General features: G+C 33.7%; 1 protein-coding gene and 1 long non-coding RNA gene across 2 annotated transcripts in view; one reads left to right on the top strand and one right to left on the bottom strand.

Moving 5' to 3' along the window:
• The window catches only part of LOC126760423 (uncharacterized), a 132,932-nt gene that overhangs the window by 52,134 nt on the left and 60,785 nt on the right, over nt 1-20,013 (bottom strand). The gene's annotated exons all lie outside the window — the stretch shown is intronic.
• Nucleotides 17,749-20,013, top strand: part of LOC126760422 (insulin-like growth factor 2 mRNA-binding protein 1) — a 46,100-nt gene continuing 43,835 nt past the window's right edge. The window contains exon 1 of the mRNA XM_050476033.1: nt 17,749-17,957. Within this exon, the coding sequence (XP_050331990.1) occupies nt 17,845-17,957 (113 nt within the window). The 5' untranslated portion in view covers nt 17,749-17,844. The remainder of the gene's footprint in view (nt 17,958-20,013) is intronic.

The raw sequence follows: 20,013 nt of genomic DNA, 5'->3' as shown, positions 1-20,013 counted from the left end.
GTATATGTATGTGTGTATGCACGCTGGCGCACGAAAACATTCCAAGAAGGATACAAAATCGATGTGCCGAAAAAGTGTTGGTTGCGCTGACGAGCTGGTGGTGGTGGTGGCAAGCAAGCAAGCAAGCAGCGGCAAACAATGCTAAGCAAATTCAAATTCAAGTCCAAGGCGAAGGCGAAGCCGAAGACACACAAACCTATCAACATATAGCGCGCATTGTAGCCGAAGTCGAACACATGCGCAGGCGAAGGCCAAGGGTTTGTAAAATTTTCGGCAATGCTGGTGTGGCCCCTAGTGCGCTTAACTCCTTGTACGTTTGTGTGTGTGTGTATGCGACCGCGCTGCTGTTCTGCGCTGCTTACAACGCACACATATGCGAATACACTTCCTTTATATTTGCTTGCTGTGTTGTTGTTTTTGTTGTATTTCTTAGCTCCTTTGTTTCGTTTCCTCTCAGCGCACGCTGACGACAGCATTTTTGGCAACGCCGGCGTCGTCGTCACATAGACACACACATGCATATAGAGCGAAAACAGTTTTGCTGCGTATGTATGTATGTATGTGTGCGCAGGATAAGCATTACGCGCGCTCTCACTCATACACACACACATACATATATGCGCGATTGTGAAAACTCACTCAAATATGCTGAGCACACACTCAAGACGCGCAAAAAAGCACTCAAAAATGTCTTAAAGCAACTTATCGCCTCCTTAAAACCCGTTTAACTTCCACGACACACAAAGCTTACATAGTTTCGTGCGCTTACTAGCCTGCTCTATGCATTCCTAGATTTTTTAGATTCATAGATATTGTCACAATATATTTATGCAAATTTTCTATTCACTAATTTTCGATTTTATCGCTAGTTGTGCGTATGTTTGCGCGATAGATTTCCAGATCGGCAAGTAAGTTGGCTTCGAAAGCCCTAAGGGTTGCTTTGAAAGGATCAGCACTTGAGTTTGAGCGCTTAAAAGCTTATTAACAGACAATTGAATGATTTCGTCAAAGAGATAAACTTAGAAAATGGTGTTTGCTCTACGAAATTTGGCGAACGTGTTGATCGTTGATTGATCGTCACATCTGCTTTTGAATTGAGCTACGCAACTTAAGTTTGGAGGTTCGTAATTGGCTACTTGCTGATCAAAAATATGTATAATTAGCAAAATTCTTTACTTTTTATATAAATTTTTACTGATCATGCTGGAAGTCAAGATCTTTTATAAAGTTATGACTTATTGAACGTTCAAATTTCCAAGCGTTGCTCTTTAAATAAAGTTCTTTGGCTCAGAATACGCTTAGAAAATGATTTTCGGATGTCACCACGTATATCTTTTGGTGACTTCGGATATCGCCACGAATATAGCTAGCGGCTTTAGTAACAACAATTGTATGAACGTTTTTCCTTAGATATGGATCAATCGAATTTTGAAGCAACACTCTTGTGTATTCCTTTGATGACTCAACATAAACCTAGAAAATGACCTTCAGATGTCACCGCAAATATATTTAACGCCTTTACTGCCAACAACTGAAAGATCGCTTTTCCTTAAGTGTGGGTTGTTCGATTTTTTATTTGCATATCTTGAAATAACGTTTGCTTACTCAAAATCTTTCTAGAAAAAGGTCTACAGATGTCGCCATGAGTATAGATGACTTCTGTAGAACCAGCTATGGCACATTCGTCTTTCCTGTAGTACATTTTTTTATCAAAGATCGCTAGCATTCAAAAATTTCAAACAGTTCCGTTGCTCTTAGGGACTTTTTATCTATATACGATCGCTTCTTCAGCATTAAATCGTAAAACGGAAGCTCTAAGCGACCTCTAAATCTAAATAACACAATATCAAAAGCAGATTTTATCCAGAAACCAATCTATCAAAATAATCAAATTGTATCGCTTGAAATTTTAATTTCGAGAGCAGATTGAACCTGATCTTCTGCTGTCAAACTTTCATAGTTTTATGCTAACTATTTAAGCTTCATATAGCTTCAGCAAAAGTGAGGACAAAAATAGATCTACATACCGCAAATGAAGACTGTTTGCAGCTGACACCGAAAAATCTGTCAAGATTCCAACTTTTTGTACGAAATAAGTCAAATCTAAGCTTAACAAGCATTAAAATTTAGCTATTTAATGGAGGATCTGAAACAAGATAATTCTGCAGTGAAGCCCAGACAAGATGGGACCAACATTTGTGCTTTCTAAGATATACCTGCTCGAAAATATCATAGCACTCAGAAACATGTATCATCTACACTCTTCGGCAGACAAATACACTTCATAAAGAAGTGCATTCTTAATCTTGGAATGTTGGATGAATAAAAAGTGTGGAACCAACTATATCTAGGCTTGAAGCAGCGAGGCATCCAATTTCAAACTTTCAGATTCTGACAGTTGTGTGGCAGTGCTATAAAACCCTCAGCTTTCTTTAAAACCTTTCAGCGATGAAGGTTGTTAGAAGGAATTGACTTATTTATCGTCAGACTTCGACGTTTTTACGACAAAACTATGATAATGACAACCTTGTCCTAACGAAAATCTTAAAAAAAGATGTTGAGCTGTCATTAGAATCACACTCAGTAAGCTCCGAATGAAGTTTTTCATCCAGATTTTCCTAACGCTTCAAATTATTCCATGATCCGAGGCAAAGAGGTGCAAAAGATCACATAAAAAGGGATAGAAGCAAAGACCAAGAGTGAAACTTCAAGAAATTGTATCGACTGTTGTGCAAAGTTCATTGAAGACGAGACTTGTACCTCAGTTTTTTTTATTTTTAAGAATGTTCGTTCCAACGCAGAAAAGCCCACGTTGCAATCTCATAAAGTCATTCAGTTTTCTTTTAAACCATCTAGTAATGAAGGTCGGTAGAAGGAGTTAACTTATTTATTGTCTGACTCAGCAGTTTTTGTGACAAAAAGATGGATCTTGACAACCATGAGTCACTGAAAGGCTCATACGAATACGTTCGGGCTGAACGGGAGCAATTTTAGAGCTTCCATGTCAGATCGTTCACCGATGGAGATTGTTAGAAGGAATTGCCTCAAGTTATGATTTTGACGACCTTGTCGCAACGAAAAGCTTATTAAAAGATGTTGGGATGTCATTAGAATCGCACTCAGTAAGCTCCGAATGAAGTTTTTCATCAGGATTTTTCTATCGCTTCAAATTATTCTAGGATCCGAGGCGGAGAAGTACAAACGATCTCATGAGAGAGGATAGAGGCAAAGCTCACGTACGAATCTTAATTATATTGAGTGAAGAGCTGTAGAATTGCTCATAATTGTGCCAAGTTTCTTGATAAGGTGACTTGTAACGCGGTATGTTTTAAGCATTGCCGTATCCGGGCGGTTGAACTGAGCGCCCAAAAAGTTTTCAGCCATTTGGAGGCGGCTCAAAATTTTAAGACCTTGAACGAAATCGCAGAGTATTAGAGCCCAGAAATATGTCATCGAATGGTTAGAAAATATTAATGATTTTTTGCTGATCTTCATAGAAGAGCTCACACGTTTGCAAAGGTCTGTTGGGAAAAAAATAAATAATGTTCCTTTCAGGATTTTCGAGGCATATATTTTTTTATTTAAATTTTAAAATTCAAGTTGTTCTATAGCTTAGCAATTATACAAACTGCAGAAGTTGAAGAAATTGCGCCTCAAAATTTCAAGGACGCTTGCAAAAATTTCTGCCAAATGAGATCATCAAGTGCGATCATAAGCGACTGCGGCATAAAAAAAGTCAAAAAAGTTTTTTTTTAATTTTTTTTACAAAATTTGCAAAATAAAAAAAATTGCAAAAACAAAACTTTGCAAATAATCTTTGCAAAAATCATACCCAATAAGGCAATGCAAACTTATCGATAATTAGATGAGTCAATGCCAAAAGGCAAATGGCTGGCAAATTGCCGCGCCACAAGGGACACGCACACATACATACATACACGTACATACGTGTATAACAGTATATACAGTTAGGCGCAATAAATAACAATTGTAGGTGACATGAAGAGCGCCACTACACACGCAAGCGACATAAGCGCTGAGTTAGTGCAAAGACGACGGCGCTAAAATTGCAAAAGCAATAAACAATAAAAAATAATAATAAATAACAAACAAATAAACAAAACTAAAACAACAATTCAATTATCAAATAGCATGGCGCGGAGAGCGAGTGTGAGCGCGTGCACGAGTAGCGTTGTTAGGCGGCTGTGCGCGGCGCGCAACGCTAATCATATTGCGGGCGTGCAAACCGCAAAAATTGCTTTGCACAAAAGCAACAACAAGAAAATGAAAACTAATAACGCGCTGAGCGGTGCACAACCGCAAACAAATGAGTGGCTAACATTTTAGTATAAAGTTGAAGGCGCTTCGGTGTGTGTGTGTGTGCATACACAGAGCTTTGAGTCAAATGAGAGCCTTCATAAGTGTTTGTGGAGCGCTTGGCTTTCGCACGCTGGTATGCGAGTGAGAGCGGCTAAAAAGCCCAAATAAAATAGTAAAAAGTTGCAAATAGACAATAGACAAAGCTGAAGCTGCGGTTGGAGCGCATAAAACGGAAACGGATGTGAAGCCATGGAAAAACGCGATTTTTTGCGAATTGTGTAGCGCCAACGCTGAAGGTGAAAGTAAAATTTGTATTGTTTTCTGCAATGCTTGGCTGGCGGAATGCGCTAACGGCATGCGAGGTGAAGCACCGCTATGAGATGTGCATGCACACATATAAACACACACACATACACAGGCACAAAATACGCTCTACTCACGTGTTGAAATGAATTTATGCAACTACATATAGTATGTTATATGTGTACACACGTAACTGTATATGCGTATACATATAAGTGCATATGCATGTATGTATGTATGTATATTTACATGCTTGTATGTGTGGCATTGCGCTTGTCTGCATCTAAACAAAAATTAGCGGCAATTTTCTCAATTTTTTTCCGGCGTCTCCCTACAGCAACTTTTCGCTGAGCGATTTTTTTGTTCGATACCGCGGTTTGTGTGTGTGTGTTTGTGCAAGCTCAATGTACGCGTATATGTATGTATGTGTATTGAAGCGTTAAAGCATTTTCTTAAGCATTTTGTATTTACATATGTATATGCTGTGTATATATGAGCAAAAAAGCCGGTTATATATGCTAAGTAAGCAAAACTTTACATACATACATATGTACATACATATGTATACATATGTACAAATGAAATAATTTTGCTCGACTTTTAAAAGTAAAATTCATTTCAGATTTAACTCCAGCGCATTTGAAAATTTTTAAATTATTATATTTAAAAAAAATTTCTCGGCCTCTGTTGAGCTCTAAAACTGCTGGTGGAAAAAAAAACAAAAAAAAAATACCAAAATAAAAATACCCAAAAAAGTATCGAAAAAATACCAAAAAATATACCCAAAAATATACCAAAAAAAATATCCAAAATATTTCAAAAAATATACCCAAAAATATAATTTAAAAAATACCAAAAAATACCCAAAAATATACACAAAAAATATCCAAAAAATACCAAAAAAAGTACCCAAAAAAGTATCCAAAAAATATCAAAAAAATACCCAAAAATATACCCAAAAAATATCCAAAAAATACCAAAAAAAAAACCCAAAACCGAAAAGTACGCCAAAACATATCAGCCATTAACTCCAAATCAAGCGCCATTTCTAAACCCTTGTAATTTTGTATTAAAATGAAAAAATACCCTCGCACAGTTTGGTGCTTTAAAACTGTTTCTTTAGAACTTGCAAAAAAAATCTAAAATAAATATTACACAAAACTTCAATGAATATCATACAGAGATCAGTCATTACCCCTCAATCCAATTCAGTGCTACTTCTTACATTCCTTGTAACATAGAACTAAAATTAGAACTACTCTCGCCTCGATTTGAAACTCTAAAACTGCTTCTAGAGAACTTAAAAATGTAATTTCCCTAAAAACTCGAAACAAAATTCAAATATTGAAAAACCACGCAAGAACTCAACAGCTTTTAGCTCTAAAGCTGACGTTCATGTTTGTCGAACTACTCAAATCCTTTATAGCATACTGTTCGCTTTATAATATATTCCTAACAAAAAATGAGAACAGCTGTACATATCTCCCCCAGAAGTTACTTCGAGCTGTGCGACGCCTTTGTAGTGGCAAGTCTCAAATTAAAGAATGTGAACCTCAGAACCGTCTTTAAACGAGCTAGGCAACTGAGTTCTGCCTATAAAATCAAGACAATTTCTGAAGACTTCAGCGGCTTGAACACCTGACACACCGATCGGTGTAGATATAAATAACGCACTCGGCTACGATGGTTCGGTATTCCATGATAGAACTTGAACTTGAACAAAGGATGGGCTCATAATCTCAAGTTCAAAATGAAAACAACTGAGATCAATAAATCCATATAACCAAAGGCTGAGCTATTTGAATTGCACGAGCTTTCTTAATGAACCTCTGCAAAAGAAAAAGCCATACACTACATCATTCTCTTCCAAAAACCAGAATCGCATCTGAGACCTATATTGCACTTTTGTTATTATTTTAAATCTACGAACAATCCTATTAGAGGCGGTACACACAAAACTTCGAAATTGTTTAAGTTGAAGTTTGGACAATAGTCCGACTACTTACTACGATAATGTACCACTTCAGTGAACTACATCGGATAGTGGCGAAATCGGTAGGCGAAGCTAAGTACTTGTGGGATCACATTCGCATGCCTCTTTGCTTTGATCAAAGAAACCTTGGTTAGACTGCGTAACAAGCATCTGTTAAATATAAAGTACAATAGCAGGCTTGCTCTCTTCTTCTGTGTTAGAACTTGTGATCCAAAGTATGAAAAAGCTCTTTACCAAATGAAGTCGAGCCAATGATTGTTTTCGAAGGCATTTCCCGCATTTTAGCACCATGGGAATAGGGTAAATGATGATCAAGTTCAAAACAACAATAATGTAAAACCAAAGCATAACATAAGCTTCAGAACTCAATAAAGAAACTTTGTTTGAGACCTCAAAACCCACAACCCACGGTAACACTAGAGAATATCTAGTTGATTCCAAATTATCTGAGTTCAGAGCCACAAATAGATGTCAAAATCATGTTGAGCTTCAGCATAAGTACTTCTTAGTTAGAAGATAGTATGAATATCACTATGAAGAACTTTAGTTCTGTCAGTCAAAAGACTGGAATAACAATTCGGTTAACAAGACTAAAAAGTACTAACCTTTCTTTAGTTAAAGAAGCTTTTAACACCATAATCGCAGGATCTTGCTTAAGGCAGATCAGCTCTTTTGAGCCACAAAGCTTTTAACACCATAATCGCGGGATCTTGCTTAAAGCGGATAAGCTCTTGTGAGCTATGAAGCACCTATTTGGTTAATCAAGCTAAGGAGTTTGGGGTAATTAGTATTCTGAGAAGATAACACTGACTATAAAATACTATGGTTCGTCAGACTAAGAAGCTTTCTCAATCATATCTAATTTTCCAATAACATTAGCAGAACTTTTTCTGATAAAAAAGTGATATTAAGACAAGAAGAGCAAGCTTTGAGGTTACCAAAAGTGATTACCACGGACAACCGTTATTTATGAATTAAAAAGAGCAAGCTTTTGGGGTACTAAAAGTGATGTTCAAATCATACCAGTATGTTCTCAGTCGTTAAGCTTTTATGAAGATACCACATTTCGGTAATTTTTGTTTGGTATTTATGGAAAAGTGCTTAGGTCTCACCGCTTAATGGATTTTTACTGAAAAGCATGATTGCGAGGTTAGGTTAGGACTTTGACAGCGACTTTTCATAGACTTTCTGTATTTTTTTTAACGCGGAGAAGAAAACTAGAAGAACTCGAAATGCGATTGGTGGAAAGTAATTTTTGAAAACTATCGAAGAATTATTGTTTCATATCCACACGGTTGTCGCAATGCTTTCGCCTTCTGCGCTTCCGCACGCAACGCGACACGTGGACAACTAATTAAAAATATTGAAAATTTAATGTAACTAGCCTGCTACAACAAAAAAAGCATAAAAATATCCTTACAACAACAATAAAATCGGCGACAAAAACCAATTACGCCGCCTGCGTGAACGACATAAGTTGACACATGCGACAATATTTTAGGCGTACGGCCTAATATGGCATGAACACATGTAAGCTCACACTTGGCTCCAAGACGCGAAACGGTTTTTTGAGTGCAATAAACGCAGAAATAAACCAAACTCACGAGCAGCAGCAATTACGCTCAAACTTTTTTGGCAATATGCATGTGTGTGTGTATGTGTGCATATTTTGTTTGGTTGCTTTGCTTTTGGCGATTTTTTTTTTTTGCCTTTTACAAGCAGCTGCTCAGCGCGCTCAACAATGTGGTACGGCGGTATGCGCTTGTGTGTGTGTGGTGTATTTCTTGTATTTGTTGTATTTGTTTTGATGCGCCTATACAAAACTTTGCTAGCTAAACAAAGTGAACATGAAAAATATATGCGACACCAATACACGCGCATATAACAGTTGGTTTGAGTGCTTACGCATACCACTTCAAAGGCATACTTGAGCTTTGGGCTGCTTGTTGTTGCTGCTGTTGTTGGCATATTTTCGGCAATCGCCTGGCCAAGTGACAGCCAAGCGCCGACCGTCCAGTCAGTGTCTGAAAACGTTCCTAACCGTAAGCAACGGAGAAGACGACGAGCCGGAGTGCGCAAGTCAGTACAAATACAAGACATAAAGACCGAAAAAGCAAAGTCAAAACCGCAATCAAGACCAAGATCACGACGTAGACGAAGAGCAAATTAGACCGACCAACCGACCAACCGACTGACTGACTGATCGCCTCTAAGACGCACGGCCTGTCAAATGACCGCTAAAGACACCGCTGGCAGCTCAGCTAGCCGAGACGAGCAAAAAAGTTTTTGTGCTTTTTTATTGCTATTTTTACTTTAGTTACTTAAATATACTAAACACACTTTCCAACGCCGACACGATTGTGTGCTTTTTTAACGAACTCCAACGACATGAACGAAGACTGTGTGCCGCGCGTTTCGCTATTTTTAATTCGTTTGTTGTTAACAAAAAATACACACGCACACATGTGCATATAAAATATAAAAATTAAAAAAAAAAATACAAAAAACAACAAATGACTGAAAAAATTGTTTGAAAATAAATAAATAATTTAGCAAAAAAATGCAAATAAATAAATGAATTGCTGAAAGGCGCCAAGCCATTGGCAGAAAGACAAGTGCAAAGTGTTTGGAAAAAGTGTTAAATTTTTTGTTGTCAATTTTAAGCACATTTTTACGCAACTAAGACACTGTAAACTATACGTATTAAGAAAAATAAACAATTTCAAGCAGCAAAACGTGGAAATTAACAGTTTGTGTACAACGAGTTTTTAATGCACTGCCACTTAAAAAAAATATTAAAAAAATAAATAAAATTTAAAAAAAAATTAAAGAAAAAATTAAAAAAAAAATAATATAAAAAAAATTTATAAAAATAAAAAAGGGTTGTTAACTATGCTTAATATGCAGTTTGAAAATTATAAATTATGAGAAAGCAAAAATTAATATATAAAAATATTTAAAAAAAATTTAATATAAATAATAAAAAATATAAAAAATAAATTTAAAATTGTGAGAGCGAACAAAAAAATTTGATAATATTGTTTAAAGTATTACTTATTTATGAGAGAAAATAAAACAAATATACAAAAATATTTATAATAGAAATATTAAAAAAAAATTAATAAATTAAAGAATTGAAAATTAAAAAAAAATAAATAATTATTATTTACGATAAGAGAGAGAATAATAATACCATATTAATAATTTATACAAATATTTATATAAACCCGATTTAAATAAATTCTTAATATAAATAAAAAAACAAAAACAAATATAAAATAAATTTATAAATTATGAGAGAATAAATAAATTTAATAATATTGTTTAAAGTAATAGTTATGAGAGAGAAAAAAAATAAATATTATAAGATTTTAAAACCAAAGTAAAAATAAAAAAAATAATTAACATTATTTAAAAAAAATTAAACAAAAATTAATATATAAAAAAATAAATTGTAAGACAGTATTAATAAATTAATAAAAATATTTTTAATCAAAGTTGAAAATTCAAATAAAAAAATTGGAAAAATCAAATCGTAATTGTTGCTCACTTAAAAAATAATATTATATTTTAGAGTTAAAATAATGTTACTTTCAATGCTTTGTTGATATGCCAATAAAATAAACAACAAAAAATAATTTAAAAAAATTTAAAAAAAATTTAAAAAAAAAGTTTTTATAATTGAAATTAAAACTTCATTATAAATATGGAATTAAAAATTTTAAAACAAAAAATAATATTAAAAAAATATTAATATTTTCAAAAATTATAATAATTTAGCTGGATTATTAAACTTCACAAAAATTGTGATAACTATGTTGAGTTGAGGCATAACTATATTATAGTAAAATATTTAATAAAAAAATTATACTTTTGAAGTTGTTCAGAAATGTCAATTTATTTAAAACTTGTTTATTCAGATACATAAGCTAAGATAAAAATATCGAACTAATTGAGGCTACTTTAAATTGTTAAAATAAAATTAAAATATTTTAGTGTTATGAAGTCGATCTGGCAGCACTAAATGAGAACTAAATCATTTAATTTAAATTTTTTATTTTAGTAAGAAATATAACAAAACTAACAAAATCAAAAAATAATTAATTACATAATTATAAATAATTAATAAAAAACAAACTGGCAACGCCAAAGTGATGAATGCATTATAAATAATTTAATTATTTTTGTTTTAATAAAAAAAAATTAATAAAAATATAAATATTTGAAGTAAGATTATTAAATTTAATCTGGCAACACTAAAATTGATACATTTAATATAAAATGTAATAAATAAAAAATTAAAATTACATAAAAAATTATTAAATATACAATTAAAATAATAACTGACTAAAATTTAACACTAAAATAAATAAATAAAATAAAAAAATAAACAAAATTCAAACAAAACACCGTTATCGTAACAACCTAAGACATGTACGCGCTCAAGCAATCACGTTCATTTTATCAAGCAAAAGACACGTATAAATATACATAGAAAAATTGACGAAAAGACCAACTCAGTCGGCTGACATCATTTGAAAAAATTAGCAACGTAACAAGTTGAACCAAAAACGCAAAAACAAAAGCAATAAAAGTCAAAAAAACACAAAAAAAAGTTTCTTGTTCAAGCATTTTTTCTAATACATATTTACTTTGTTTTGTCTTTACACAGCCGCATTTTTTATCATCATTTTTCCCCTTGAAATTTTTTTTTTGGTCTTTGGACAAAGTCAAATTCAAGTCAACGTAAATGTCAAATGTTCCATAACGACGCAAAAATTCCAATAAAAAAATTTTCATCATTTTTCAATTTCGCTAAAATTTGAAACAAACAAAAAATAAAAATTTACAACAAAAAAAATTGCTGTGACATTTTTTTGTGCGCAAAAATTACAACAAATCGTAGCAAGAAATTTGTGCACATTTTTCGGACCATTTTCATGCAAATATAAAATAAATATCGTGTGAGAAAATACAAACATACAAGCGCAACAACAACAAAAAAATTGTTTTACAAAAGTACAAAAAGTGTCAAGTAAAAAGTTTGAAATTTTTTTCGGATTCGACGGAAAGTTCCCAACTGCAGTGCAAAAACAACGACAAGCAGCAGCAGCAGCAACAACTGCCACGCATAGCTAAAGGTAAATGCTAAGCTAAAACAGTAACAGCAACAACAACAACTGCGCGCGATTGTCGAGCAGCAAAAGCGAACGACAAAAGCGACAAACGCCCGAGATCTGAGCGCAATCAAAAGCAGTAATCGGCGCCGCGGCTACAACAGCAGCAACAACGAGCAGCAGCAGCAGCAAACCTGTGCGTGTGTGTCTACAACTGCCAAAAGTTTGTTTGGCATTAATGTGGTGCGTGTATGCATTTAAGTTTGTTTGTATGTGTGTTTAGCAGCGACTTCGACGATACTTCGGCATTATGAAATTTTTTGCACTAATTTTCGCTACCCTCCAAGCGCTTGGCACTCACTGCTTTGCTTAGCGCCCTCCTAATCCACTCTCCGCCCCAGCCATGTCACTTCCGCAGCACACAGCCGCCACAGCCTGCTGGTTGGCATTAGTTCATCAGCCTGTCTGTCCGCCCAACCGCTCCTTCGGCCAGCCATTAATTTGTTAAATTGCGGCACTCTAACAACTCTCCAGCTCTCCATAGCTCTCAGGCGCGCTCACTCGTGCTCTTGCTTGCCATTTTTTTTTATTATTTTTTTCTTTTGCTTTGCGCTTTCCTGCGCTTTTATGAATGTAGAGGTGCACTTTTTTGGCAATGTACCCCATGCGTTTGCCCCTGTGATATCGTGGCGTTGCACATGTGCCTGTATGTGTGTTATATTAGATATTTTGTTGTTGTGTGTATGTGTAATGCTTTAGCGTTTCCCATGCTCATTACTTAGACCCTCCCAAACATCTGTTTAACTCGCCGATCTTGCCGTTATCAGTTCTACTGCATATCTTCATACGCTTTGGCGTTCGGCTGAGCATATATACTATACATATGTAGGTATGTATATGATACTAGGAGCTGTTGGATTAGTACAAAAATGTCTACTAAAGCCCTTTAACGAGCGTTCTCATCCTTCTTAGTACTAAAGAGCTCACACTAAAGAAGATTCCGCTCGCTGAGAGCCAAGAAACCCAAAAACCCAAAATCGTATAGATTAGAGACTAGCTAACGTGTCTGGCGCACATTAGCAAAGCCGATCTGCATTCTTTCATGTTGGAAATACGTCCGCAGGTTGAGCAGCTTCCTGAAATACCGGCCCAAGTATTACAAAAATGCAAGTTCATGTTGCTTAAAGCTCCCCACAAACTCTAAGGTATGAACACTAGCTGGCGACCATCGTTTGGTTGCATGTAGCTTAAAGCTCCCTACAAGCTCTAAGGGATGAACACTAGCTGGCGACCATCGTTTGGTTTCGCAATCTGGAAGGATACCATTCTAGGTAGAAAACACTAAAATATTTGGTGTATTAAGATCTCATATACTAATTGCTAGTAGATTTATTGAACTGATAACCAAGAAAGAACGCAACTCTTTCTCCGTGGAGTTCAAATAACATCCTGTAATGCTAGCTAATGGTTTTGAGATCCGCTGAAATTTTAAAAACCCGCTTTCCCGAAATTAAAAAAGAAAAACAAGTTCATTCAATTAATCGGAGAGATGAAACTCATTGTATATATACCAGCTTTCCAAGATGGTCGGAGACAGTATTCGACTAGCCATTGAGTTTTTTAACGTCTTAAGCTCAGAAGATGTCAACCCAGAATTATGAATTAGAGATAAAGCTTTCATGAGCATCTAGAGCTGACTACGCTAGTACAGTTCTTTAGTTCTCTAACCTTAAGCTCGGAAGATGTCAACGCGGAATTAAGAATTACAGGTAGAGCTTTCATAAGCATCTGGAGCTGATTAAGATGAAACAGTTCTTTAATTCTCTCATCTTAAGCTCGGAAGATGTCAGCGCGGAATTATGAATTACTGATAGAGCTTTCATAAGCATCCGAAATTGACTAAGATGGCGCAGTTTTTCAATGCCTTAGTATCTTGTAACTCGTATTCATAATTAGAAGTTTACAATAAATATGGGTTTATGAGCATATTGGTTTATTTCCATGTTTTGGACCTCAACCTCTGTTCTCTTAGCTCAATTAAGCTCACTGGAGGGTAATCGGAATTCGGTTAAGTTATCTTTCACTATTAAAATAGCAGCTTTATGGCTGTCCGTTGCTTATTTTTGGAACCTATTCTTCATTTCCTGAACTCATTAGGTAAAAAAAAGAAAAGATCCATTGGTTCAAGGTTTTAGCAGCAATCATCATCAAGAGATTCCTTGAATGCGAGCGTTTTCCTTTGCTACTTTCACAAGATCTTTCACAAACATATCACTTTATCAACCTCAGCCGATATTTCAACAGTTTTGGGGACTGCTGGTTGAAATTAACAGTTATACTTAATTAATCGACTGTATAAAACAATTCCTTGAACTTATATAGATAGTTCTTCAGATCATTAATTTACAGAGCTGCCTACAATACACAAACTTTTAAAAACCATCCAAGGAGACCTTGAAATAGCATTTTACACAAAATTTACATTGAAAATTATACGAAGAATCGTTTGTCAATTGTATTACTTGGACATTACTTATTTGGTATTTTGCGCCATTAAAAGGTTATGAGAACAAGCTCTATAAAAGCGCCAAGTGTGTCGATCTTTTGTGAGTTTTTAACCTGAATTATTGCTTTTTTTGGAAAAAGTGTGTGAAAAGTCTGGAATAAGAGAACACTGAAGTTGGATTCTTTAAAAATTTTGGCTTCTTGATGTTAGATGTTCTTTTTTCATATATGATTTTCTATAAAACATAGAAACGGAAACAACCATATGTTATGAACTCCTGAGCCTGAAATTGCAAATCCTGTACAGACTGCGGGGCAGAAAATTTTTGTCTTAGATCTTATCTCGAAAGTCTTTTCGGAAATCTGAAATTGTGACCATCTTGGCGACTGCTTGGTAGAAATGTTTTGTAAATCAGCGCTCATACAACGAAAATTTGTTCTTTCTTCAGAACAACCCATTAAACAACTAAAATGCTGGAAGATTCCTCAATACAATTTCCATTAACATTTTTTAATGTTTCTATAATTAAAACAGTGGGGTTGCTACTATTCTATTTATAGACCAAAAAGTCAGTAAAAATACTTGAAAAATGTAGTTGTTAGCTTCCGCAGCATTTATTCACACTAGAAGTGGATCGGACTGGTTTTTATCACTTCATCAGTCACAACTTCATAGTTTTATAAACTACGAGCGTCACATAAAAACCAATTCATAATAATAATAATAAAAAAACTTTTGGAAATGCTCATCGATTATGCTAATGACCTCATAAAATACGCACACATTCTAACCTCAATCAATTGATTAGTGAATAATTTGATGTACGTATGTAGTCAAAGCAAATTATCGATTGTTTATGTTTATGGCGCATGCGAGAGTTGATGTCGAATGCAGGTCCTGTTATGGGCATAATGTTAGATTACACTAAGAAAATATGTACATACAATGTATACATATATATATATATATATATATATATATGTATGTATATACTATGTATATTTATATGATGTCATTTGCGCTAGGAAAAGCGCTGCTGCTCTATACGAGTACTTGAAGAGAAAGTTATCTTATGTATGAAAAAAAGATTGAAATTGATGAGAAACAACAAAAACCATTTCTACAACCTGTATGTCGTTCGCAGCGTGTACGTGTTTCATTCGCTATGCAATTTAACTTTTCGAATACTAATAACTTGCCATATATTTGTTTTGTTATTTTTGCTGAATTCTTTTTCGCTCTTCATTTGCATTTTTCTATTGCATTAATTCATTCATTTTGAAATTCCAATCGTTCGCTTTGATCTTTACGCTTGTCGTTAAGTAACCGTTAGGTTAACTGATATATAATATAAAGTAGTTTTTTCGTGTTTTTCTGCGGCGTGAGTAGCAGTTAAAGGCTTTTAAGGGGAATTTTTTAAGAATATTGTTTTAAGTTATTCAAAAAAAATATATGCAAAGTACCGAAATATTTCATAGAAAACCACCAAAACTCACTAAAAGTGGGATTAAACTGATTTAGAAACAATAATAGCAACAAACGGATAACGTTTCTGTATGTTTAAGCTAACTAAGCAATAAATTCAAGTTATCCGAGAAAATGTCAAACGGATAAGCAGTGTAAACTGTTTTAACAACGGTATGTTTTGCAAAATTTGCATTATCTAAGCAATTTTCAATATTTATATGCACACATAGCAAACGGTTAATACTTTTTCAAGTACATAAATGAAAATTATATACAAAGGAAGTGTTAAATGTAAGCTAATTGCTTTACGTCAACTCCGGATAACGCTTTTAATTCATCAAATCATACCAGAAAGCAATTAAACAGACAATAAAATAACTAAAACATCTTTATAAAGCTGCGGATAAAATATTACATAAGCGGATAACCTTTTTTGTAAGCATAATGTTTTAGAAGGAGCATGCTTTTCATGACAACTATTAAAAGTATATAAGCATGTAGCGAAATTTGCGCTGAATGGGATACTTAACTAATATTAAGCAACCTAAAATGATTTGCATCACAAAACTTCGGATAATGCAATTAAAAAAAGAAGCAATACCGTCATATTCAAATTTCCTTAAAAATGCTATTTAACAGTAGTTAGTTGCATTTTAAAATTTCGGATAACGCGGTTATAGCTTTAAAATGTATTGAAAAGCAATACTAATGAATTTGTCATGTTTACAACTGCTTGAAAGTATAAGTATGAAATTATCCGAGAGTGCATAAAACTAAATATTCGGCAAAGTACTAAAATTGACTTTATACTACTTACATTGTATATAGCATTTATTTAATTTAACTAAAATTTCGAGTAATCAAAAAACCAAAAAAAAAACGTTTACAAAATATTTTCATTTGCAACTGAATAAGCCGGATAAATTGCTAATGAGCAAGTAACCATCTAAAATGGGCTTTATATATTGCTAATAAGCAAGTAATCGTCTGCATTGCTTTTAATAAGGTTTTGTGCGCTATTTTGTTGCGATATACAATATTATAACTTGAATCAACGTTTATAACTGCTTTAAACAACTTGTCACAGTACTTGGATAACGCGCATAAGGCTTATAACCATATAGCAAGCTTTCGGATAAGTTTTAAAAGACTTTTGATATTAATTTTTATTTTGGAACAAGTTCTTAACAAATTTGGAAAGAGTTTTTGTCGTCGGATAAAACTTTATAGTTTGATCTCTCACTCCTATTAAGCTTTCACTTCTGCCGGTGCGCGGATATTATGCTATAATGCAACGGATAAACCTTAACTTGCCTTTAAAGCGTATTTTCCGATAAGTATTTTCTTAACACACATACTTCTACATGCACACACACATACTCCGTTGATAATTAGGATGAGCGAATTCCGAAGATTTTACAAATTTAATTATTATCTTTGTTTAGCTGTCAACCTGTTTTGATCGATAATTAATTAGCGCGACAAAGCAAGAAAATAAAAAGAAACACACACAACAAACGTGATTTAACAAACTGCCATTGTCAACGCGCCGAATGAACGAACGCTGCCAGACTTCATGGCTATCAACGTATGAGCAGCAGCACACCGTTAACCCCGCCACAACCAGCCACATATGCTTGTCTCTCGTTTCTGACGCGCTTCTTCGCAAATCTGCCCTACACGCTTTTGTGGCTTTAGAAAAAAGAATGCTAAACAAAAATATTTAAAACAAATTTATATTTGAAAATTTTTTAACTATGTATGTATGTAGCTGACTACAAGCTTTTTACAACTTTTTATTAAATATTTGTGTTAATTTTTTTCTTTTCTTTTTTCGTTGTAGGTTTTTGGCAAATTATTGACATTTAACATTGAATTTGAACAAAACAATTGGATACAAAAAACAAAATTTAAAAGCAAGCAGTTCAAAATTATAACAAAAACGAAAATATTTTAAAATTTTATATTTTGCATTTAAATACTAAAACTGAGTTTGGTATTTGTTTTTTGTTTTCGCAAAGAAAAGCCAAAAAGTCTACAAGCAAACATTCCAAAAATTTACGCTAACGCACAAAAAAATTACAGTTATTAAATTTTATAAATTCAAAAGTAAATAAGCAACGCAAAAAATAAACAAAATGGCTTCTGAATTGGACCAGTTCGCTGACTTGGAATTGTCAAAGGAAGATCGCGAACAGATTTTTGATCCGCCTTTGGATCGACAACCGTTGGAAGGTGCTGGCACCTCAAGGTATTTAAAACACACTTGCAAACAACTCTTAAAATATAAATAAATTTCATACATTTTACTAACAACCGAAACCAAAAAAAAAATGAAAAGTAGTTGCCACTAACCGAAACTAGTTTTCCGCAAATTAATTGAATTACTTTTATTTTTTACGAAAATGCTAATAAACTTACAAACGCTTGTAGAATTCTGCTTTATATTTCGCAAGAACTGCTTATTTGAATTTTGCGGATAAGTACCGTTACTAGTTGAGATGATACAATGTCCTCAAGGAAAAAAATTTTTGAAACTTTAAAATTTTTTAAATTTTTCGGAAAAAAAATCCGAAAAAAAATCTTTAAAAAAATAAAAATTTACATGCAAGTGTTTGCAAACTTGAAAAAAATAGTAAAAAAGATTCAATTTTTTGTTTCAAAATGCAACACTGTGTGTGCGCTACACGCTCAAACCCTTTCTAACGCATTTAGTCGGCGGAAACGGATGTGCATAACAAAGCAAACATTTTTTACATTTTTTCTATTAGTTAAAAATCATAATTGTCGTAGCATATAATGGGAATGTAGCCTAAAAATTGCAAATCCAAAAACAAAACCAATCGAAAAAACTGCTGTTTGGCAGCAAATGAAAGGCAGGCCAAGGTCTATTAAATACCGGCTAATTTTTGCCACAAATAAATTAGGCATATCAAAATACACAGCGACATGCCCACACATGTATTCCCTACATACGCATATAAAGCTCGATCCTTTCGTGTGGGGAGAAAAGCAGATGGGGGAAAAACTAATAAAAAATGCACCCCTCTTCGTCAAAAATCAGCATGGACACAGATGTACAATGCATAATACATCGAATATTCGTAAAGTACAGTTGCAATGCAAAAAAAAAAATATTTTTTTCTCATTTATTGAAAAGAAAATAATGCGTTTGCAAGGTTTGGATAAGTTGTTGGGCTTGAAAACTGACGTAACACCATTAAGTAATATGTAAAAAGTGCTCAAATGTTGGAGCTTTAATTCGATATGTGAGCGGATAATGTATTTTTAAGCATCCTCAGGCACAAGTTTTAGAATTTTAAGCAAATTTTGATAAGCGCATAGAGTTTTATCACAACGGATAAGACATTGTGAACAGATACCGCATTTTAAACATTTTCGCAAACATCTACTGCTAGTCTAAGCATATTTGGGAATTTAATAAATATTTATCACAACGGATAAGACACGCTTCATTGAAATTGCTTACAATCCAGCGGAGGAGGAGAAATTACCTATTTTAATGCTTATCCGTAGGCATTTAATGTATTTTGTGAACGGATAACGCATTTTACATTTCTTCACATACATCTCCTGCTATTGTAAGCAAATGTTGGCAATTTAATAGAGTTTTAAGGGTAAGGATAAAGTTATTTTCCAATAAAATTACTTACAATACTATTTTAAGCAAATTTAGAAAATTAAAATTTTATCACAACGGATAAGCTTCTCTTCACTAAAATTTCTCACATTACAATTCAGGTGAATAAATTATATATTTTAAAGCTTATCCGCATGCATTCGATGTGACATGTGCACGGAAAATGCCTTTTGTGCTTCCTCAGATGCATTTATTGCTATTTTTAGTAAATTTGGATAGTCGAATATAGTCAAAGTAACAACGGATATGACACTTTTCAGAGAAATTGCTTTGCAATCCAGCTTAGGCGGAAAAATTACCAGTTTTAATGTTTATACGCATGCGTTCGATACGATATGTAAATGGATAATGAAATTTAGGCTTCTTCGCATAAATCTTTTGCTATTCTAATAAAATTTTGGTAATTTTATAAAGTTTTATCATAACGGATAAGACACTTTTCAATGAAATTGCATATAAGCCAACTCAAGAGGCAAAATCACCTATTTTAATGCTTATCCACATGCCTACAATGCGATATGTGAACGGATAATGCATTTTGTGCTTCTTTATACTCATTCATTACTATCCCAAGTAAATTTTGATAGTCGAAAATAGTCAGATAGTAGTTTACAAACAAAAATCATTTAATTAATGGCATATCCAC

Source organism: Bactrocera neohumeralis, chromosome 5 (genome assembly GCF_024586455.1).
Source record: "Bactrocera neohumeralis isolate Rockhampton chromosome 5, APGP_CSIRO_Bneo_wtdbg2-racon-allhic-juicebox.fasta_v2, whole genome shotgun sequence".
Classification (NCBI taxonomy): Eukaryota; Metazoa; Arthropoda; class Insecta; order Diptera; family Tephritidae; genus Bactrocera; species Bactrocera neohumeralis.
Note: the sequence above shows the minus strand (reverse complement) of the source record. Positions and strands in the feature narration are given on the sequence as shown.